This window comes from Furipterus horrens, unplaced genomic scaffold (genome assembly GCF_987537825.1).
Source record: "Furipterus horrens unplaced genomic scaffold, mFurHor1.1.pri manual_scaffold_5, whole genome shotgun sequence".
Lineage (NCBI taxonomy): Eukaryota > Metazoa > Chordata > Mammalia > Chiroptera > Furipteridae > Furipterus > Furipterus horrens.
The window spans coordinates 7,715,520-7,738,990 of NW_028327175.1; the positions used below are offsets into that span (position 1 = coordinate 7,715,520).

At 44.0% G+C, this 23,471-nt stretch overlaps 1 protein-coding gene and 2 pseudogenes across 1 annotated transcript in view; 2 read left to right on the forward strand and 1 right to left on the reverse strand.

Moving 5' to 3' along the window:
• Positions 1 to 1,992: 1,992 nt before the first annotated feature.
• Positions 1,993 to 23,471, reverse strand: part of C7 (complement C7) — a 52,276-nt gene continuing 30,797 nt past the window's right edge. The window contains exons 12-18 of the mRNA XM_090276146.1: positions 22,577 to 22,754; positions 17,379 to 17,466; positions 15,168 to 15,300; positions 11,857 to 12,048; positions 8,148 to 8,238; positions 5,933 to 6,117; positions 1,993 to 3,142 (exon numbers count right to left, since the gene is read on the reverse strand). Coding sequence (XP_090132272.1) covers positions 2,961 to 3,142; positions 5,933 to 6,117; positions 8,148 to 8,238; positions 11,857 to 12,048; positions 15,168 to 15,300; positions 17,379 to 17,466; positions 22,577 to 22,754 — 1,049 coding nt within the window. The 3' untranslated portion in view covers positions 1,993 to 2,960. The remainder of the gene's footprint in view (positions 3,143 to 5,932; positions 6,118 to 8,147; positions 8,239 to 11,856; positions 12,049 to 15,167; positions 15,301 to 17,378; positions 17,467 to 22,576; positions 22,755 to 23,471) is intronic.
• Positions 5,798 to 5,897, forward strand: LOC150008159 (U6 spliceosomal RNA; annotated as a pseudogene).
• Positions 8,655 to 8,743, forward strand: LOC150008160 (U6 spliceosomal RNA; annotated as a pseudogene).

The following is a 23,471-nucleotide window of genomic DNA, read 5'->3' on the forward strand; positions in this document are numbered from 1 at the left end:
TCACTTTCTCCTTGCAGACCCACTGTAACAAACCTAATTCTCTTACAGACAATTATGAAAGTCTCTGTCTAACTAGAGGAAAGGTCAAATATAAGACTGTTCAAAAAAGAACAAATAAGGCATGAAATTATATATTTCAAGACAGCACCTTTCTACAGCCTCATTCACTGCCGCCCGCCTCCTCCAGCAGCAGGTCATTAATCCCTTCCTCCTCCTTCACTGACTCGGGGGGCTTCTTTCTCAAACTTTGGCTGCCATGTCTGCTGGGTTTCTTCTTTCCAGGCCTTTCTCCTGTGGCATTTCCTGATGCTGACCATTTCCTCTGCCTCAGGCAGGAAAGGGGCCGTGTTACAGAAGCAGTACACACTACGTCCAGATTAGCTTAAGACAAGAGGAGGAATTATTGGAAGGATACTGAGCTATCTCCTCCCAAATAAATTGCTTGCTCAACTCTTCGTTTTGAGAGCTCCATCTGGGCCTGGCATTTTCAAATCTCTTCCCCCATCCAGGGCATAAGTTAACTCCATAATAAACTATCAAATGTAGTTGGCCTCCTGTAAACATTTCTGAATATTATTGTTTTCAGTCCATTTGAACCTCCTTGTAACTTCCACACATTATATCTGAAATGTCACTCAAGGGACAATTTGGTATGTAAAGCTTGACCTGGGTGAGACCTGAGTACAGCCATTGTGGAAAACAGTATGGAGGTTCCAAAAAAAAATTTATAAATAAAACTACCATACGATCCAGCAGTCCCCCACCTGTGGGGATATATCCAAAGGAATTGAAATTGGAATCTTGAAGAGATGCCTGCATTTCCATGATCACTGCAGCGTTATTCATAACAGCCAAGAAATGGAAACACTCGAAGTGTTCAACCATGGATAAAGGATAAAGAAAACATGGTATAGGTGTACACTGGAATGCTATGCAGTCTTAAAAAAGGAGAAAACCCTACCATTTTGTGACAATAAGGATAGACTAGGAGGACATTGTGCTAAGTGAAATAAGCCAGCCAAAAAAACCGAAGTACTGTAGGATCTCACTTACATGTGGAATCTAAAATAGTCAAGCCCGTAGAAGCAGAAATTAGAATGGTGGTTTCCAGGAGCTAAGGCGAGGGAGCCATGGGGAGATGATGGCCCAAGGGTACCAAGTTTTAGTTGTGTAAGATGAGTGAGTTCTAGAGGCCCACCGGAGAGCATAGCTATAGCCATGTGCCAGCTATAGTGCCTTTAGCTAGCAACACTAATGGATGCTTAAGATTTTCTAAGAAGATCTTATGTTGTATAATAATAATAACAATAATAATAATAGGAGTGGGAGGAAACTTTTGGGAGTGATGGATATATTTATGGCCTTAACGGGAGTATACTTATCCCATCAAGCGGCATCATTCACAGTAGCCAAGTGCTAGAAACAGCCTAAGGGCCTGTCAGTAAAGGAGTAGATCAAAAACTGTGGTACATTTACACAATGGAGTACTATGCAGGAGAGAGAAAAAATGAACTACCCTTTTGCAACAGCATGGATGGAAATGGAGAGTATAATGCTTAGTGAAATAAGCCAGGCAGCAAAAGACAAATACCATATGATCTCACCTATAAGTGGAACCTAATGAACAAAACAAACAAATGAGTAAAACAGAACCAGAGGCATGGAAACAAGGAACAGACTGACAGTGACCAGGGGGGGAGGGGGAGGGGGAAAAGGGGAGAAATAAGAGGAAGGGTCTAGTCAAGGAACAAGTATAAAGGACCCATGGACATGGACAACCAGGTGGGGATTGATTGTGGGAACAGGGAGGTGGGTGGAGCAGGGGAGAGCAATGGGGGGAGGGGATTGAGACAACTGTAATTGAACAACAATAAAATAATAAAATAAAAAATATATATATTTTAAAAGAACACAGTAACCATTCTTTGTAGAATAAGTCTTTAAAATTAAACATGACACAGATTAAAAAAAAAAAACAACTCCAAAGAATAGTATCTTTAATGAGTATTTTAATCATTGCCATTTTAACGAAAGCTTTGTTGAAATGTATTTATCGGTATTAGAAAAATACAGAGATATTATTTGTATGCAAAAGCATACTTTAAATTCCATTTAAGCCCACTTATTTTATCTTTTGTTGTTTTAATGAAGAATGAATAAGGAATAAACTGAATGCCAATGCTTCAAATTGATCTACCTCCATAGCCCCTGAAAAACCTAGCGTGCATCCACATGGGAGAAAACTGTTCTCTCTCACGTGCAATCCCGCCATAGCTCAGGCATGAACTGATGCTTCCTACTGAAGGAAATGGGGCAGGGCAAAGTGGGGGTCTAAAAAAAGCCCCACCAAAAGGCTGACTTACATGTGTTCTCAGACAAAAAGGCAGAAGGTGCCCAGAACCAGGACATGATGAATTCGGCTCTGACCGGTCGCTGTTTTGATCTCCTGACAAGATGAGGGAGTCCTGCCTGACGTGCCTGAGACAACAGGTGGAGCGTGAGTGTACATCCCAGGAGGGACTCATTGTGCCTTTCTCCATTCCGGGTCCCAGCACTAACCTTTCTGTTTCCTAATCAAGCTACAGATCCGGTTCTGGCCCCTGGGCAGGGTCACTCAGACTTAAAGGATCAGCGGTTGAAGGGAGCACTTCATTTCTCTGGTCTAAATCTCTAATTTTTCTATTAAGAAGTCAAAGTCCAGACAAGTTAGCAATTTTCCCAAGAACACAGTTAACTCAGGCAGAAGTTCATGAACACTCGTCATCCGAACTGATATTTATTTTAAAAGGAAAAAGGAATATCTGATGCAGGCAGCTGGGGGGGCCGTGGGGGGCAGTGGCCCTGGAGGGGGGGGGGGAGAACGCGGCTCCAGCGGGGGACCCCGAGGCGCGCAGGCACATGGACGTGTCCATCGGCCACAGCCATTGCTGGATTCCGAGCAAGCCGCCAGCCCCGGGGGCCTACTGGGCTCCCCCCTCGCAGGGTCCTATGCTGGTGACAGAGATGCTCTGCCCTTGGCACCTCAGGGCGCCAGCCTCACACTCCGTCATGGTCCGCTCCTCGCCGCTCGCCTCCACGCAGACGCTGATGCCTTCGTCCTCGCACTCCGAGGCGTCTCTGCAGACACATCTGCCGTTCTGGGCTGCAAACGGAAGCAGAGGTCGGCTCACCGGCACGTCGTGGAGACGGGCGAGTCAAGGCCCTTTCCCTCCAAACTCACAATGTGGTGATTAGCGACCTGTAGGAGCTCCTGCCCCAGGGACGGAGTCCACTACCCCTGGACACGCAGGAGGACCAGGGGCGCCAGGCATTCCGCTCCACGCAGAATAAGCAGGTTTGGAAAGCGGTGCCAGGCTTGCTGTGATTGTTTGGCCACGAGGGATGGTTCTCCCAAGTCAAGAGCGGTCCAGCTCTCTCCTTGCCCAGGCTGCTGTCCCCGTGAGTCAGAACCCAAGTGGGCTCTGCCAAGCCCCCAACCAAACGGGGAGACCTCAGCAAAGAGCTGAGTGGCAAGGGTCAAAGAGAGACAGAGAACCCGAGAATACAACTTGCTTTGAGAGAAAGGGCATGAAGCACAAAAGGGCACATATCCCACAAAAAAAGAAAAGAAAAAAAAGAAACCCAGAAACAAGCTGTGCAGGATAGCGTTACGTGTGCTGAAGTCACTCCCCTTCTGGACACGCCGGCCAGGTGTGTCCAGAAGGAGAGGAACAAGGTCAGCCAGCCAACTGTGGTGACTACCAAACTCAGAGGGACCCAGATGTCGCTGGAGTTACGAATGTCATCGTCTGTGCTGCATACAGGTGGGGAAACTGAGGGCAGGGCCCCCTCCCCCCTTGGTGGCACAGCTGAAAGTGAGGGAGGGGGGCCATGCTAGTGGTCATGGCCAAGGTCACTGTAAGCGCCACTTGGACACGGCACTAGAAATACCGAATGACAACTCAAAAAATTAACTCCTCTTTCCGTTCTCTTCCTGGATTCCTTCTAGAACAAAGTGTCAGCTCGGCACTGCAGGTTCTTAGCACCTCCCTGCCCCAAAACTCCCTTTGTCCCAAAGAAACAGCCGCCCTCGGGCTCCCAGCAGCATCTGGCTAGAATCTATGCCCTCCTTTTGTTTTAATGTCTGTATTTTGATAGCTACCTAATATTCGTGGCAAGCAAGACTTCCTTTTAAGAAAACGATGTAAAGTTTCTTTTTAAAAAATAGTTCTTTTGGGTCTTTTTTATGGAATTGAGATTGTTTACTGACAAGCAGTAATGTTTATATTTACCCCAAACAGTTCTATAAACAACAGAGCACTTCTAGCAGGACGTCATAGATGTTGAAAACAACAGTAGCACACAGTAAATACAGTGATGCCCTCCACAGCCCCGACTACAGAGAGGAGTAGGCGGCGAACCAATGTGGAGGGAACCATGTTTTCAGATGGTTTTCGCAGGTGACAAGAAGCCCAGAGCACCACCCAGGAGGAGCGTGCAGGTCGGTCGGTGCCACAGAGACAGCTGCGCTGGACACCAAGTTCAGGTTCCCCTGCTACCCCTCTTCCCAGACCTCCCTGCCTGGGGGCAGCACCAGCTAAAGCTTCGGTCCACGCCACCCCACTCAGTCCTCCCAGATCATCCTTGCCAGTGGACTGGATGGATGATGGGCCTCTTTCTTTGTGCAGAACCCACGGACACAGACACTGTGTGGTTTCTGACTGGACTCGGCTTGTCTCTGGCCGGCACCGACCCCAAGGCGAGGGCCCTGCGTCCGTGTCTCCTATGCTTACAGGGTCTCTGGAAGGGGCTGCAGACTCGCCACAGGAAGGCATATTTTCCCGTGGAAATGGCCCGTGAGAGAAGGGACTGAGGACATAAAAGGCCATGAGATTTCTGAAGGCACCGGGACTCAGCAAGTCCTAGGAGAGACCAGTGGCCTTGCTGGCTGCTCGTCAGAGACGTAGCCTAGTTGGTCTGGATTCTCATTCGGTACCAATGGCATCATGTGACACTAGAGAGGGTGCTGTGTCTCTTGTGCCTAAGAGGACGCTGGGCTGGGGAAACCACACTGAGAGGTCACTGATGGAAGGGCATGTGTGAGCCCCAAGGAGGGCGATAGCCTGCGGCTGCGGACCCTGAAGGCACTACACTCGCCACAGCGTCCAGAGCTCAGGAGTCACCTGTACCATGGATCCCGGCAGGTGACCGGATTCTTACTGAAAGCAGAGAGGGAGCTGTTCACATCCAGCTCAGCGCTCAGCACCTGACCGAGGCCTGTCCCTGGGCGGGGGGAAGGCCCTGTGCCGGCCCAGCAGCCTGAGGGCTCAGCAGCACTTGCAAGTTCAAGGCTGGGCCCCTGCCACAGGGCCGCTGGCTGCACCGCTGGGCACAGCACCCCCAGTTAGCACTCCGCACAGGCGCACGGCTGCCTGGAGGCAGGGAGGCGGAGGGGAAGAGCAGCTCCGCCCTGGCTTTTCTCTCTGGTTAAAGCCAAAACTCCAAGGACATAATGTCACGCTACAAGGACAAGGGAAAAATGATGAAGGCAGAGTGGGACTCCCTGAGGTCTGGGAGGACATTCAGACCAGCAGGGATGGGTTCTTGGCCTCTAGGTACTTGACGGAACCTGCTTCCTGGGGAAACCAGCAGGGTTTGGTGGGGGCAGGGCAGGCGGTTCACTCTCAGACCAGTGTGAGCCTTTCCTGTCCTCACGGGTCTGCTCTGATCTGCTGCGGAGCTAGAAAACGACATTTCCGTAAACCTCAGCACTACGGCTTCAGCCGTTTTACAGCTTCAAATAAGAAATTCCCTTTACTTGCTTCGGCAGCACAAACACTAACATTGGAGCAATGCACAGATTGGCACGGCCCCTAGGCAAGGCTGGCACACAAATTCGTGAAGGATTCCGTATTTTTTTAAACAAAAGAAAAGAAAAAGGAACGCCCCTTACCATCACATTTTTCCCACAGTGGACACGCGCCGCAAGCTTTCTGGGCCAAGGCAGGCTGCACACAGCTCTCCCCGCCCATGAGCGTGAAATTGAGGCCCTGGCAGCGGAGAGCGTGCATTTTGCAAACTGTCACGGGCAGCACCCTCCTGTTTCTCTCGTCCCGAGCACACACACCCAAGGAAGACCTGAAACAAATTGTTTTGAATTACATCATTTACAAGTTGTTCGTTCTTAAAAGCTGAGGCTGAGAAGCAACAGGTGAGGCTCTGAGCTCAGGGTCTCAGGTGTCAGGACCCAGGGCAAAAAGGTGGAACAGAAAGTCACATCCCCTTCATGACGAGGACCCAACTGCCTCAGGTCTTCTCAATGAACGTATTTTGCTCTTTATTTGCTCACGACTTCTAGAAGCTGAGATATCTACTGTCAATCAAGTTTCATCTAGAACAGATCAGATACAGCGATTGGAAGAGAAAGCAAGATGGGCCAGGGACACGGGTAGCCTGATGACAGGAAGGGGACAGAAGGGATGCAGAGATCCGACACTCAGAGGCGGAGGTGGGGTGGGGACTGACTACAAGACCCACATGCTCCCCCAGCCCAGCAGTTGATGACTGAATCCTCAAGGGAGGATGAAACTGTGTGTTTCAATGTTATGTTTTAGTGTCTGTGTTTACAAAAGACGTGAGAAATATTTCCGTAAAAAATGATGCCTTTCTTCCTCAAGCATTGGTGCCTCGATGATGAGATCTGGCTTTTTAGAAATGTCACTGATAAAAACAACTACATTTCTGAATGTTGATGGATAAGGAAGACATTCATGTAGTAAAAGCTTAGACAACAAAGTATTTTATGTGTAGTGACAAAGTCTATCTTGACTCGTATATATATTTAGCTCTGAAATTTTCTCTTCTGGCCAAGTGCTAAGTTTACTTGGAGTCCTTTACAAATGAAAACAAATTCTTATATCTCTCTTTTATCTGTGTATGTAAACTTTAAGTAGAAGAACTACTCAAAACAGCTTCAAAGGCAGAGACTTTACAAGGCCACCTGCTGTCAGTATCTGATATGTAAACTCACACGTACAATAAGGGAAGTTGGAAAGATGATGAAAGTGCATCAGAGCAAACAATGGTTAATGGAAACTAACAGCAGAGTGAGAATCCTCAGGCCTCACGCCACTGCCATCCACATCATTTCCTTGTATTCTCCTTGGCACCAGAAGCCCCTCCCTGTAAGACAGCACTACGGTCACCATCACCCACGGCAGCTGTTCATGGAGCTGGATGTGTACTTTGATGATCATCATAATTGAAAGCCAAGTAGCTGGCCAGTAAATGTGTGTTCTGATGAAGTCCAGGGGTCTGGATATGTTTCTCCTACTTGCCTCCCCAGAGCCCCTTCCCCACCCCCCACCTTGCCTGGCAGGCCGCAGCATTGACCCATCAGCAGACTTCCCCCTCCCCTAGCTTTGGGGGCATTTAATCAATGTGAACCATGGTAGGAGACAGGAAGATGGGGAGCGTGCAGGTGGGGTGTTTATTCCCCTGGGTCCCCCCTCCGCTGCCATATCCAGCTCTCCCTCTGTCCCCAGGTTTCTGGCAATGCTCCTCTCTTGCTCCTTCAGGCTTGGGCGTGCACACACACCTGCGTTGTGTCCTGTCCAGGACACTGCCCTGTGGCTGGCAGGGTCCTTCCTCTCCCGTACCCTAGTTAACGGTCTCACTTGTTACCTTCCTCCATCTTAATTTAATCATGCCATCTGTACCCGGCTAGGACATGGCATGGGCATCTAGGAACTCCCTCGGGTCTCCTCCTATAGGGAACTGGTTTCCAGTTGGGTGGCATCTGATAAAGCCATCTAGAGACAGACATTTCAGGAATCAGAAACCCACTGCTTTTCTCACTATTGGCATTGCTTTCTGTCTCAGGAGGATTTCGGTCCTAATCCTCTCAAGCTCTAAATCCTCAGGTGGCAGTTTTGTCCTTTTGCTCAAGTAGTTCTTCAGCCCCTCTCCAGCCAGATTGGAACCCTGTGCTGGCCTCCAGTTGTCGGCCCTGGTGGCCCAGGCAAATAGCAGGCAGCAGATGGAGCTGACGAAAAAGCAAAGATCCTTAATTCTTGGTAAGCAGTACCTCTGATCTACCAGAGAGTAAGGAATTGTTTTATCTATCTTCAGTAAAATAAGACAGAGAAGTGAGCAAAGACAGGGCTTACCGACATTCATAGGGCAATTTACAAACACATCTTGAATTCTTCACTTTCTCCCAGGGCTGACATCTGGGCACGGCCGATGTTACAGGGGCATCTAAGAGGCAAGAGATATGGGCTTTGCAGTCATTGGGGAAAGAGCGTCTTCGTGGTCGACAACATGTCATTTTCATTAATGAATCTGGCTCTACCATAGTCTCAACTGCAAACAGTTTGTACAGTAAACTGGAAAGCATTTTATAAGAGACAGAGCATTCTTTGGAGCACCCTACAAATAATGTCATTGGTCATGGCTGCTACCATTTCTGGAGCATTTACTATTAGCTATGCATTTTCTATCCCCTCCTTAACACACGCCAATTTAAGAAATGAGGAAATTCAAGGTCAGAAAAGTTAGAAAGCTAGTGCCAGTTTACACACTTAACAGACTGGCCAAGCCAGGATTCAAGTCGGTATTTGTCTGAATCCAAGACCAACAGAACAGGGTCCCTTTTATCAAGAAGTTGGTGTTTTGTGCTCGCGACGGCAGCACATAGACTAAAATTGGAATGATACTAAGAAGATGGGCAGAGGCCCTGCACAAAAATAACACACAAATCTGTCCCGGACACAGACAGCAGAAGGAGGTGGCGAGCATGCAGTAAATTATACAGATGTTGTACGATGAAGTTGTAGACCTTCAATTTATATAGCGTTATCAACCAATGTTACTCTAATAAATTTAATTTTTTGTAAAATGTTGGTGTTGGCTGTGTGGACTGCATTTTGCCCACTATATCTTCAATGAAACAGGAAACAGAGATATAACTTGACTTATACAAGGAGAATTCCCTGGAATCCTCGGGAGATTTCTAACAACGTCTCTGATTTTCACGCTGTCTCCCGTGACCATGAGTAATGTCTGGAGGTACTCACAGTCAGAAAACCCTTTCCATTGTTTTGCGTTTCCTACCAACTGATCTAGTTAACCATCATTCCGATCTGACAGGGAAACGCCGGCCCAGATCATAAGGGCATGGTTTGACTTGCATGGCTTTGGCTACACCGACTACGTGGTGAATGATCCACAACACTCCGCAGTCCCCTCCTCCTGCCAGCTCCTTCACAATGGAACTTAGTGCCCTTATAAAACCAGTCACCTGTTGAAGAATACCTCTGTAAAGCAGGGGGTGCACCAACTATGAAGGACTTTCTAACTTTGGAAAACTTAGACGGGAAAGTTTCCTGAACAAACCAGAAACTTGGAAAGTGAGTAGCAAACGTGAAGGACACCTGCCATGTCCCGCAATGTCTGTAACAAATGTTTCTCCTTTAAACACTTCCCTTTAAAGAGCTGTTATCCTAAACGCTGTGTAGTATCTTGAATTGTATCTTAGACCATAAAAAGGAGATTCGTGGACAAATTGTTCATATAAGAACAAAGTCTGTAGTTTGGTCAACAGTATTGTAATAATATTAATGTCTCAGTTTTGACCAATGAAATTATGTCAAGTTATGTGAAATGTTAATAATATGAAAAGGCAGGGGAAAGGTATAAAGAAATCACATTTGCAATTTTTCTGAAACCTAAAATTATTCATACATATATTTTTAATGGTATTATCTAGATCAGTGCTTCTCAACCAGTGGCAGTTTTTCCCCCAGGGACATTTGGCAATGTCTGAAGACATTTTTGGTTGTCACAAAGGCGGCGGGGAAGGGGGTGGGGGCGGGGGGGGCACTACTGACATCTAGTGGGTGGAAATCAGGATGGTGCTAAATTTCTTACAAGGCACAGCACAGTCTCCCACAAGAATTATCAGGCCCAAAATTCCAACAGCCCTGGAGTTGAGAAAATTTAATCTAAATGTACCAAATCTAAAGTCCAATGCTAAAGCCATGTAAATTATTTCTGCATTACGATTAGAATTTCATTTGCTAATTATTCATAAGGATGGGATTTTAGATTTTAAATAGTTATTAGAAGTTATTATAATTTGTGAACATTACTTAGAGAATTACCTAGACCAAAGACTTCTGCATTTAAAAAGAACATAACTTTGTTTTCCTCATAGCTCAATTAACCACATAAACAAGCAATTAGGGCCCACGTAGAATATGTACCTTTACTATTTTAAAACCAGATTATCTTCTCATCAAGACTGAATACTGATTGGGTAGGGAGCAAAGGTTTCGTGTTTCATAGGAACAGAATTTAATTCGGGGAGGATGAAAAAGTCCTGGAGGTGGATGGTGGTAACAGTTACCTAACAATGTGTATGTACTTAATGCCACTGAACTGTACATTTTAAATGGTTAAAGTGGTAAATTTTAAAAAGACTAAATATGGATACAGCCAGTATTTTAAAACATTAACTTTAGAGCCTGACAAACCTGGATATTTTTGTTTATTATAGGCTTACTTTACAGATAGTTACTATTATCTACATCTTCTGAAAACATGCAGGCCTGAGACACATTCTTGATTAAAACTTAAATAGAATTTGCTACTGAGTGGGAGGAATTTCATACCAAATTGTCCTATAAAACGGCTGAAGCAGACGTTTAAGAAAGACAAGTACATCATCGCCTTTGGAAGTCAAGAGCAGCCCCATCAATTGTACATTGCTCTCTCTAACTTTAGAATTACTGTCCCAGGTCCGTTGCTTCAAATATGCAAATAAATTTCAAATATGCAAATAAGTGTGTATGTGTGCCTCAGTGCATGCAGAGCCTTTGACACGAAGCACGCGTGGTAGCTGGGAGCTGGGCCTTCCATGGGCTAGGCCACCCTCTGGTTGTCTACGGTCTCTTTCACAGCGCGGCCCACGGCCAGGCGTCCGTCCCAGGGGGCTCCACGCAGCCTGGCCCTGCAGTTGTGCCCAACCAACTCACGTAATAGCATCCCTCATGGAGTCTAGCACTTCGGTCTCACTAGAAAAGATTAGTTTCAGCCTTGAGTTCAAAATCACACCGTATAAAATGGAATGCAAGAGAGATTTTCTTCTTTCCTGTTTTTCATCATTTCGAACATTTTCCAGTTGTTTAAAAATGTAAACAAAGAAGAAATAAGAGAGCGTTTTAAAAAACAAATCCATTCTTCTTAAGTATTTTTTAAAAAAGAAATAATTTGTCTTCCCAAATCTCTTTCCATCTTTAAGTTCTAAAAAGAAACCCACACTTTTATTTGCCTAATATTCAAAATACTGTATTTTTGGATTGATACTATTTAGACCAACTTCAAAACCCACAGCACTCTTCCTTCAATAACTCTTGCTTTTCAGTGTTAAATGTAAATGCTTTTAAAATTTTAATTTCAATAATACTAATAAACTCTGTGAAAGCCCATAAATAAAACATACAGAACTTTATGTAATTATTATCTCAATTTTGTACTTAATAAAAGTAATTTAAAATCAGGAGGAAACCAGAAATTAGCTTTTAAAAATGCTTTCCCCTGGCACCGTAAGTGATACAAAGCTAATCTTTGATATGAAGGATTTCAGTTAAAATTTAAGAATCACCAGGGCTATTCTTGCCTTTCTTTCATTCCATGAGTCTATGTGTGCCATGTAATAAAACCTGTTATTCGGTCTATGACCCGACCTCCTTCTCATGGAGGGACAGCAGTGGAGGCAAGGACCCAACAGTTATGGTAACTTGGGACCATAAAGGACCACCACGAGGACTATCTCTCCCGAGTGCAGGTGTCCTTGGACAGACCTGGGCTGCTCACCTTTATGCACACAACGGACACCCTTTATCTCAGGACTCCACTTCAGGCTGGATCCACAGAGAAACGTCGAAGGACCTTCTAAGGACATGCCATCTGAACAGGACAAGGTCACCTTATCGCCAATTGTGTAGGAAGGTTTCTGGGGATGACTCTGCATGCCATCCATCAGTGCAGGCAGAACACAGGCCATTTCTGAAGATAAAAAAAAAAGAGCAGAACACAAGGGTCACTGCTTTCCCAAACCATCTTTTTAAAAACATGACAGCCTTGAAGGGTTCTGATAGACTTGTTCTGCTTTTTCACATTAGAAGACATGTTCCACCGTGCCCACATAAAATTAACCAATAAATGAAGACCAAAACAGTTCCCGCCTCCATGCCTACCGTCAAAGCCATGTGACAACTTAAAATAAAATAGCTTATAAACAGAGCCCTACAGTCTGACCTGCTGTCAAAACCAGACTTTTCACAGCTGCTACTTATCTCTCTGGTCTGATTAAGTCCCACTAGAATTTTCCCAAAACTGTGTTCATTTGTGTGTCATTAGCATGTAATCCAATTGGATATTTTACACTCTGAAATGCTTGAAGAACTGTCTTCAAACTTGCAACCATAAAAGTGTGAAATGTTTTTTGGTTTCTCATCACTTTTCTTTCATGTTTGATTAGTTAATTGGTTCAAATTTTCTACTTGAAAAAACAGCAAGGAGAAAAACGGGAAGCATGCATAGTGATGGAAAGCAAGTCAGAATTCACAATTTAAAAAAAAATCTTGGCAATCTCTCGAATGGACAATGGTCTACAAAATACTGCTCTGTTTCTGCACCATTTTCTTCAGAAAATCCATTCATTCATTCAAAACAGCATCTACTGAGCACCTCTATTTTGCCAAGTGTGTTGTCTGCTGCTGGGGATACAAGACACACGTCAAGTTTTGAAGGTTCAAGTTCCACAGAGAAAGGAAGTCTAAAGTGGTGATGACAACATTTGGTCATGCCCTGAAGTATTTACAAATTTGGGAGAAAAAATGTTGAAAGGCTGCTACACTGAGGAGAAAAATGCAGCTTAAAGGCTGAAAAGTTGAGTGTAGTTTTAGGCAGTCTCACGGGGCTAAGAGTTGAAAAAAACATTAGAGCCCAGTCCTGTCAAAAAGAAGGGACCTAAGTAGAAATTCCGATCACAATTTCAGTTGGGGCCCATTAACGGCCACACACTAGGAATAAAGGCAAACTGGGTGTAAACCATCCTCACCGGTTGCCAGAAACAAAACGAATTCTCTCAAGGAAGATAACAGCACCTAGAACCTCAAATTATTTCTTTAATATTTCACATACAAAGTCTAGTATTCAATCAGAACTAATCTAACAGTCTAAAAAGATAAGAATTGACCAAAATAAAATGAAAAGACTATAGAAGCAGACCCACAGCAGATCCAGGTAATGGGATTAACAGACATGGACCTCAAAATAACTGTGATTAACATGTTGGGAAAAAATAAATGACAAAATAGAGAATTTCAACAGAGAATTAGAAAGTACAGGGAAGTAAACAAATGGAATATCTAGAATTGGAAAGTAAAATTAAGAACTCAGTAGAGCTTTTAAAAGTACATTAATAGACCAACAATAAAAAAGAAAAGAAAAAAAGAACCACACAAATGGAACACAAGAAAAAAATCAAAGATACAATTGCACACAACTTTAATAAAATGAAATAAGATTTGAAAAAATAAGTACATTATACACAACTGTACAGAGAATTAACAAACTGTAGGACAGCTCAATAGAAAATTTAGAATGAAACACAGAGAAGAAAATTATGTAAAACAAATAAGAGAATATATATAACATAGAGAGTCTAAAAATGTATCACTTGTGTCTCATGAGGAGGGTGAGCAAGAATGGGAAGCAATATTTAAAACACAGTGGTCAAGGATTTTCTACGACTGACAAAGAACCTTAAAGAACAGGTTCAAGGGCAGCTAGGAGTATCCACCAGCACAAAGACAAAAAAAAATCACACCAGGGCACATTGGAGCAGAGTTGTTTCTGAAAAACAAAGACCGAAATAGAACAGTAAGTGAAAGGCAATGGAATGAAATCTTAGAGAGTTTAAAGAAAATAAATGCTACCTTATGATTTATTACCCAATAAAAATATCTTTCAAAAATGAAGATAAAATAAAAACATTTTAAGATGAGCAAAGGCTGGGGCAGTTTTTCACCAGTAGATTCACAATAAATGGAAAGAAGCTCTTCAAGCAGAAGTAGCTAATTAATCTTTTCATAGAACCAATTTTGGGCTCTATTACTCCCAGCTAGGGAATGTTTATAATCCATTTCAGTGATTTCTGCTCAAGAACTTCAGACAGAGACAGAAAGACAAGAGAGAAAAACAGACAAAGAGTAAGAGAGGAAGTCCTAAAAACCAGTAAAAAAACAGACAGACAAATCTTAAAAATGGACAAAAGACTGGACAGCTGCTTCACCAGAGGGGATGGCCAAATGACCGATAAACAAGTGAAAACAGGTTTAACATCACTATTCATCAGGAAAAAAAATACAGATTAAAAGATATTACTCCATACTCACTCATATAGCTAAAAAATGTTAAAGACAGATGATATTAAGTGTGAGTGAGGATACAGAGCAATCTTAACTTCTTAGATTTGGGTGGGGATATAAATTGATAATGATCACATGGAAGACCGGTAGCATCTTCTAAATTTAAATGTAGGTGTACCCCATGACCCAGAAATTTCACCAATAGGCATATATGCAAGAGAAAAAATGTGCTTGTGTTCACTAAAGCATTCCTTCCATTGCACAGGCCAACTGATATAGGAAAAATATATCTCTACACTGTCTGTCCATCTGCAAGCAAAATTCTATTGCAGTGCAGCTAAGATGGAAGCCAGAGAGTACTGTTAAGGAACACAATGTGCCTACACCGGAACAGAACAAGATCCAGAACATGTAAGGACGTAGATTGATTGTGGTATTGATTTGGCGCACTCCTAGTGATTGAACTTCAGAGGATGCCTTGGTGACCTTAGCCAAGACAGAGCTTCCTGGCCAATTCTAATTGGTCCCTGAAACTTTAAAATTGCAGTAAGATGTGCCGCACCTACCAGGAGCTCTATCAACCAGAGAATCCTGGGGGCTTCCTCAAGGCACTCCTGAAACTTAGGATCATATGAGCCTTTCAGATAAGGGAAGTCAAGACAGGGGGCACATGATGAGCAATTATTTATCTTGATTCATTCTCTTGCACAGTATTATCTTAAATTTTACACTACAGCCAAGGCCACTCACTCTGACAATGCATTTCCCCAACAAGCCACTGTAAATCATCTCTACATCTGGCAACGGGGTCTCCAACAAGAGAGTATCCCTCCCTGCAGGTATACACTATGTTTTTCCCAACAGGAAACACAGTATCTTCACCCTAAAAGAAAGAAAAGAAAAGGAAAGACTATGCCTATTTTGCATTACCAAAATGTTTCTTTAGATATATTTGATATAGAAACCATGCTTTCTTTTAATCATCAGGCATCCAACATTCAAATCACTGATTTAATAATTATTTACAAAAATATTTTTGTTTATAGTCCCAACCAGCAACACTTGTCCCATCATCAACTAAAATAAAGCCATTAATGTCACTACTATAATTTATCGATTGTGTTCAAAATAGCAAGCACTGTACTTTTAAACATTCTACTAAAATTACTATATTACACACTGCCCAAGTGCCTTCTTTCCCTTATACTTTTAGTTAAAGGCAGTTTGTTGTCAGATTTTGGAAACGTCCTTGTCAGTGAATCTTCCATGGTAAGGTGGTAGGGGCTGTTCATTGGGAATACTGCCTGATGAATGCCGGTATGAACAGACAGATAGTTCAAATCCCATCGGTATGTTCATGAAAGTCAAGTTTCCCCCTGATGACTTTTGGAGGAAGCATAATGTTGATCTTCTCCCACCCCACCCTGTAAGGAAAGAGCTGCTGGACTGGGTTAGATTCAAGGGCATGCCATCAGCCTCTAATGCCAAGAGATAAGTTTTTTTAGTAAAGCACAGAAGTCTGAGCCTAGAGTGGGCAATCAGGCTTGTTTGGGGTCTCTTTTGGGAGAGGGCTTAGAGCTGGACCAGCTAGGCTGCAGGCATTAGAATAAGATTCCATGGTGCCCTCTTCTTCCCATTGGTAGTCCTAGCCTGGTCTGGCTCCTTCATGGAAGCTGCTAGGAAGCAGAGGCCCAGGTTGCTATGGAGGTTTGAAGAAAGTGGAGAAGAACACTCAATCTGCTTTTTGTTCTAGCTCCCGGGCCTTACAAAAGGGACCTTGTATAGGAGAGTTGAACTCAGCAGTGTGTAAACTTGGCTCGATATGAGAACTGTTAGTAGCAATTTAGAAAAATATAGACTCCCAGGATCTACCTTAAGCTTACAGAATGAGAAAAAATGAAGGACAAGGGGCAAGTGGCCACTACTATTATTAAGGCCCTGGGTGACTCTGCTATAGTCAGTCCGTGGGCTCCTTACAGGACACCACATGCCCTGGAGTTTGGGACAAGACTCATGGTTTGCTAAAGTATATTAGCTTGCTTGACCTCACTCTCTGATCATATGTTACATTCAGAAACTTCATGGATTGTGGTGACTATAGTGGGACAATATGAGTGTTAGTAATACTAGATTCATCTCTCTCTCCCTCTACACACACACACACACACACAAACACACAGTGCTCTTCCATCTCCCAACAGTACATACATTTGGGAAAATGTCAGCAAAATCTCAGTGCGTGCATATTCTAGGGCCTGCCATTTGAGAGGCAAACTTGTTTGTGGAGAAAGCAAGGCTGGCCACACGGCACCCAGATGCACCCATCTCCATCTCCCATGTGAGCCAGGAGGAAATGCTACTGGGTCTGGGGCCCAAGCCTCATCATAACAAGGAGTGAGAAGGGCACAAATTAACAGGGTCCCAAAGCCAAGAGTATTCCCTAGAATGACACGTAGCAGATAGCTTGTGTTCCTTCACGAACAAGAAAATTTCCAGAAGTACAATGACCCATATCTCACCAACATTGGCTAAATGTCTGATTAGCTCCTGGAATAACCCTAATACTTTATCACAAACCCCATATTTATGAAAAATAACTTTTTAGAAAAAGGCTTCTTTTAATGGCAAGAATAGGGAATATCCTCATTTTTAAGAACTTGCTTATAGATTTCTATTTTAGTGGGAATGGAAATGTTTAGCCACCCTCAGGCACGATTACACTTCTAATTCATCGGGTAGCAGTATTGATTTACCTTGCCTTCTGCAGAAGTCTAATCACCTTGGGCCAAAGAACAAAAGTCATGATCTAAAACCCCCATCACTAAAACCAAGATGCACACACAAAATATTTTGAGCACCGTTTCATTGTGGAGAAGGACATGGATCATGACAGCAGAAGAGAGGTGGGACTTGAAGCAAAGAGTATATGTAAAGGGAAAATATATCTGTCTTGTAACCAACTTGGACAAATCCATGGTCCAAGGCAGGGGGTGGTGGACAGAATTCCATTGGTCCCGAAGGCAAAGGAAAGCAATGCGGTTCAAGCAATCTGGAAGGGAAAGAAAACAAAATATAATTAATGTGAGAAACTTCCACCGTGTGATCAACATTTTAAACCACAGCAAATTTTTCATTTGCATCTGAAAGGATTCCATTCACATAACTACGTTGGCGTGATATTTTTGTCATTGTCAGGACCAAATATCTGACCACTACCTGTGATAGACATAGACAACTCAAACATAAACTCAGGCTTGCAAAAAATAGCTACTAAGTCAGTAGAAAAAAAAAAACAGCAGAAAGAAAAGAAAAATAAATAAGTCATTGGACAACACACCTACTTTATGTAATTTGTAGACCTACTTTTTCTCCTGCTACTTGATACTGAAATTCTTTTAACACAGAATTAATTCTATATTAAAAAATAAGGTAATTAGAGTTAGTGATCCTGCAAGAGAAGTAACACAAAATAATAAGACTTATGACTGAATTTTTACTATGTATTTGGGACTTTGGGTCACTCTATAAAGGTGCATGACTGCCGTTCACTGAACCTATAAGATTATGTGGAGAAAATTCTCCCTCTCAGAGAATTTGAATAAGTTGTCCAATGTTATGAGGTAAAAAAAAAAAAAAAATACCAGGGCTGGATTCAGGTCTAATTAATTAATCAGGCTTTTAAAATCATGCTATTTCTACATCTCACAAGGCCAACGGGGGAGGGAGCCCATGGCCATAACAGTGATAGCAATGACACCCATCATTAAACAATGGTTTTCAATAGTGCCTCTGAGGTCAATGGGTTGCCAGTATTATCTCCACTCCACAGACATGGAATCTGAGGGAAAGCATGAGAAATAGCCGGTGAGTGCTGCCTTCTTTGAAACTCAGTTCGTTACACTCTGACTACACCCCGAGGAAACTCAGCAACGTGAAGGACTGATCATCATATCCTCTTTGTACGAGGAGAAGGGGGAGATGTTTCCTCCTCTGAGACCAAGAAGAGTGAATATTCCTTCATTGTTTGTTTTCCTTCTGTTGTCCCTTTCTGTCAAGCTCTCAGTCTAAAGACAGACAAAATAGTCTGGTGGGCAGAGGTCTCGTCCGAGAACTCATCTCGGTACAGAGAGATCTGATCAGCTCACTGGGGAGAAGTAGGGAGGGGCCACAGGGGGAGCTTGCCCAGGCAATGGTAAAAGGTCTAGGAAGGGATTGACTGAGAAGCTGAACACATCCTGAACACACGCAATTATGGGCAAGAAACTCTGAAATAAAAGAAGGGCTCTCAGGCTCACTCACTGGTTCTTTCTCTTCCTCAAGGATGCCTGGATGATCATGCTACAACTGCCTGCATTTCCCAACGGATGGTATTTTGAATGGATTGTGGATGGAAAAAAAAAACCTGGGTGTAGCCTAGAATTAGGCTGGTCAGGAGGAGGGCGGCAGGGTTATTCTTCTATGGGTGTTCTAGAGAGGACTACCTCTGAGGCAGAAAGAAGCCTGCCATTTGTCCAAAATTGTGTAGCTTTTGTATCTTACGTTGTTTTAGTTGTAAATTAACCCTATGGAAATAACATAATTAAAACTAACAGGGGTAAGTGATAGGATAATTCAGGTGTTAAAGAGGTTAGCTTTCATTGACAGGCTTCAACGATTAAAGCTGTAACTAAAGAGTTAGTTTAGGATTTCCATTTAAGATGGTGGCATAAGTCAACATGGCTTGCCTCTTTGCACAACCACATAAAAAATACAACTAAAATAAGAACAACTATCACTCAGAACTCTCAGGAATCTAGGTGAATAGAAGTCTAACAACTACAGAATCTTGGGAGCGAGGAGTCCTAGCCCCATGCCAGGCTCCCCAACCCGGGGTTCCAGTGCCAGGAAGATAAGTCCCCACAACTTCTGGATGCAAAAGCCAGTGGGGATTGAGTTGGTGGGAAAATTGCCCCAAGCAATTCCTCTTAAAGAGCCCACACACAGACCCCCCTACTCAGATTCACCCCCTCTGAGCTCCAGCACCAGGGTAGCAGCTTGAAAGGCACCAGCGGCATAAAGGGAAGAACTGAAGTGTCTGGCATCAAGGTGAGCAGAAGCCATTGTCCATTTTCTAAACCCTCTCCCCACAGAGCTGGCAAGCTGGTGCCATATCTGAGACTCCATCAACATGGCTAACACTGTTTGACCCACCCTGGAGATCCCAGAGACTCTGTCCCAACCCAACTTATGGGCCCACCCAAGATACTTTTCCATATGAATGACTGGTCTTGGCTCATGCTTCACAACTTCCTAAATCCTTTCAAACAAGCAACAGCTGGCCTCAGTGAGCCCCAGGTCCGGCACTAGCAGCAGCCAGCCTAGATTCACAGCTTGGCTTCACCTGGGAATCTCCAAGCCCAGCACAAGTAGCAGCCATCTCAGATTGCTTTTTAGCTCAGGCAGGGTGGCCCCAGGCAAAGCACAGGTGGGGGCTGACCTTGGCCTGCACCACCTTGGACATTCCATGACCAGCATACCCAGTGGACAGCTACAGACAGTGTCAGTACCACCACCATCATCCTGCCCCTGCACACCTGATTCCTCACAGAAGGCAGAGGTTGGTGATAAGTGGTCACAGCCAATCCTTGCAGCTGACTGGCCCAGGTAAATCTCTTCCATTGATCTTCCAACAGTAACCAAGTCTCAACTACAAGAGGAGGGTGTACTCAGCCCACATGGAGGGCTCACCTCGAGTACCCAGCTTGGGTGATAGGGAAGGCTGTACCACTGGATCCTACAGGACACCTACTACATTAGGCCATAGTGCCAAGCCACAGAGTCAAAGGAGCTCTACCTAATACATAGAAACAAGCACAGGGAGGCTACCAAAATGAGGAGAAAAAGGAACATGGATGGCCTAAATAAAAGAACAGATCAAAACTCCAGATAAAGAGCTAAACAAAATGAAGATAAGCAATTTATCAGATGCAGAGTTCATAACACTGGTTATAAGAATGTTCAAGGAACTTAGTGAGGACCTCAACAGCATAAAAAAGGCCCAGTCAGAAACAAAGGATACACTAATTGAAATAAAAAACAATTTACAGGGAAACGACAGTAGAATGGATGAAGCCAAGAGTCAAATCAATGATCTAGAACATAAGGAAGCAAAAAACAACCAATCAGAACAACAAGAAGAAAAAAGAATCCAAAAAAATGAATATAGTGTAGGCAGCCTCTGGTACAACTTCAAGAAGTCCAATATTTGCATCATAAGGATGTCAGGAAGAGAAGAGAAGGGGCGAGAAATTGGAAATCTATTTGAAAAAATAATGAAAGAAAACTTTCTTAATTTGGTGAATGAAATAGACATTCAAGGCCAGGAAGCGCAGTCCCAAACAGGTTGGACCCAAAGAGGACTACACTAAGACACATCATAATTTAAATGCCTATGGTTAAAGATAGAGAATCTTAAAAGCAGCAAGAGAAAAGCAGTTAGTTACCTACAGAGAGTTCCCATAAGACTGTCAGCTGATTTCTCTAAAGAAACATTGCATGTTAGAAGGGATTGGCAAAAAATATTCAAAGTCAGGAAAAGCAGAAAACTGCAGGCAAGATTGCTCTACCCAGCAAACCTATTATTTAGTTTGCAGGCTGGCACTCAGTCCACTGAGCCACATCAGCCAGGGCACAACCTATTATTTAGAATTGAAGGACATATAAAGAGCTTCCCAGACAAGAAAAAACTAAAGGAGTTTATCATCACCAAACCACTATTTTATAAAATGTTAAAGGGACTTATCTAAGAAAAAGAATATCAAAACTAAGAACAATAAAATGGCAAAAATACTAATCTATCAACAATTAAATCTAAAAACAAAATAAGTAAACAATAAAAACAGAGACAAAATCAAAGATATGAAGAGCATTTTGATGACTACCAGATTGGGGGTGGTGGTCAGGGAATAGGTAAAGAGCTGAGAGGATTAAGAAGTACAATTAGGTAGTTACAGAATAGCCATGGGGGTGAAAAGTGCAGTATAGGAAATGGAGTAGCCAAAGAACTTATCCGCATGACCCATGGACATGAACAATGGTTGGGGGATTGCCTGAGGGACTGGGGGGTGCTGGATGGAGGGGCACAAAGGAGGAAAAATCAGTACCACTGTAGTAGCACAATCAATAAAATATAATTTAAAAAAAATTTTTAAAGTTGAAGAGTTTAGCCTTAATTGATAGGCTCAAGTGACTAATGCATGTAGAAAGCTGTTGTTCCAAAATTGCGAAGCTTCTGAATAAAGACTCCTTTCCTTTATCACCAAATCCTTGACCCTGGAAATTTTCCTAGAGGGTAGTGGCAGGCAGCAGGACCCCACTTGCTGTTCAGTAACCATCTTCCCAGAAACGTCCCCTGACTCCAGCACCCTCCTACATTTGAAGTATGTTCATATTCAAATAGAGATCAAAGCATCCCAGCTGAAAGGATTGTGGACTGACTGAGAAGACAATTGTGCATTCAGCAAAAGGACTAACTTGAATGTTACGACTCCAACTCAGGAGGAACTAGGTTAGTGGAAGGAATTGCAATGTGATATTCCTTATATAAAAATGCATTGACTTTTTAAGAAAAGCTATTAGCCGTCTCAAGCATCTGGCCTTATAGTTCATCCTAAATAAATAAATAAATAAACAAAGGAGAGGGATTTCTGAAAAGTAATCCAACTATCATTGAATGCTTACTCTGAGCCAGGCACTGGACTAATCACTTTACACGCTTAATCTTTTTTTTAATTCTGACAATATCCCATTATCATTTTATGTACTATGATGATCTTAAAGTTAGAGGTGTGGCAAGTAACTTGCCCAGGGTCACACAGCAAGGAGGTGGCCTGTCTACTCAATGTGCTCAATGCCGATGCTGCTGCTCACATCTCCGGGGCTAGACTGCCTCCCCGGGCCCCAGCCTCTTGTAACAACGTCAGGAAAACTTGGAACATGAGTGCAAGGTGGCCACGACATGCCTCGGTCATTCAACTGACCCAGGGCTAACGGGCAAAGCTGTCACCGATACAGATGTCCATTTGACTTTCACATGTTTTGGTAGCAGCCATCGCGCTGTCTGCGCGCACGGTGGCGGGCCGCGAGTGTCTGTCCCCGCCAGCAGGCCTGGCCCCCGTTACCGCAGGTGCTGCAGCTCCTCGTCCTCGCGTCCGCACTGCCTGCTCTCTGTCGCTTCCCCAACGCAGGACTGCCCGCCCCCGCTGGGAGGCGGGTTACTGCATTCCCGGCGCCTTGTCTTCCTTCCTTCGGCGCAGGGACTCCAGGAGGACCAGCAGTTCCAACCTCCATCCACCCTCCCTGGGAGGTAAGGGAGAGGTTGGTCAGAAGGTACTTGGAGAGGAAGGTTTCAGAGCTCAGTGCTAAGCTCCCTGCTCATGTGGTCACTGGGGGGGAGGACCGCCTGGGGACCTACTACCTTCCATGTTCACCGAGGTCTTCCACGGGGCCCAGACGGTCTCTGCACGCTGCCCAGGGCTGTCCATACCAAGGCTACATTCCCAAACGTCTCGCAGTAATATTTTAAATTTATTGATCATTTTACAACCGTTTCAAAGCACTTTCAAAGCACATACATTCCATCACTGATTTACTTCTCACACGAATGAATCCATGTGAGCAGGGGGTCAATTACCATTCTTACTTGATAGGTGTGAAATCGAACCCAAAGTGATTGAATTCCATGCGCCGCGCTATAATGGCTGCTAAGGGCCACATCCAGACTGTAACCTGATCTAACGGCTGAGTTCAGGTTCCTTTCATCACCCCACAGTCTCCCAATCAAGTAAGTAAGTTCCTATTGTTAGGGCAGTGGAAGGGCGTGAGAAGGACATAGTGTACTGGGTACTCAGGCTGCCAACCACGGGCCGGCACCGTACAAAGTAAGGAGGCGCACAGGCGGGGGAAATGCTTTTACCGCCTATCAGGGACCTTTCCCAACAGTGTCCTACAGAAAGCACCTCCTCAGCCCACCCGGGCACCTTCCACCTCGGGGCTGATGCGTGACTCACGGTTCTC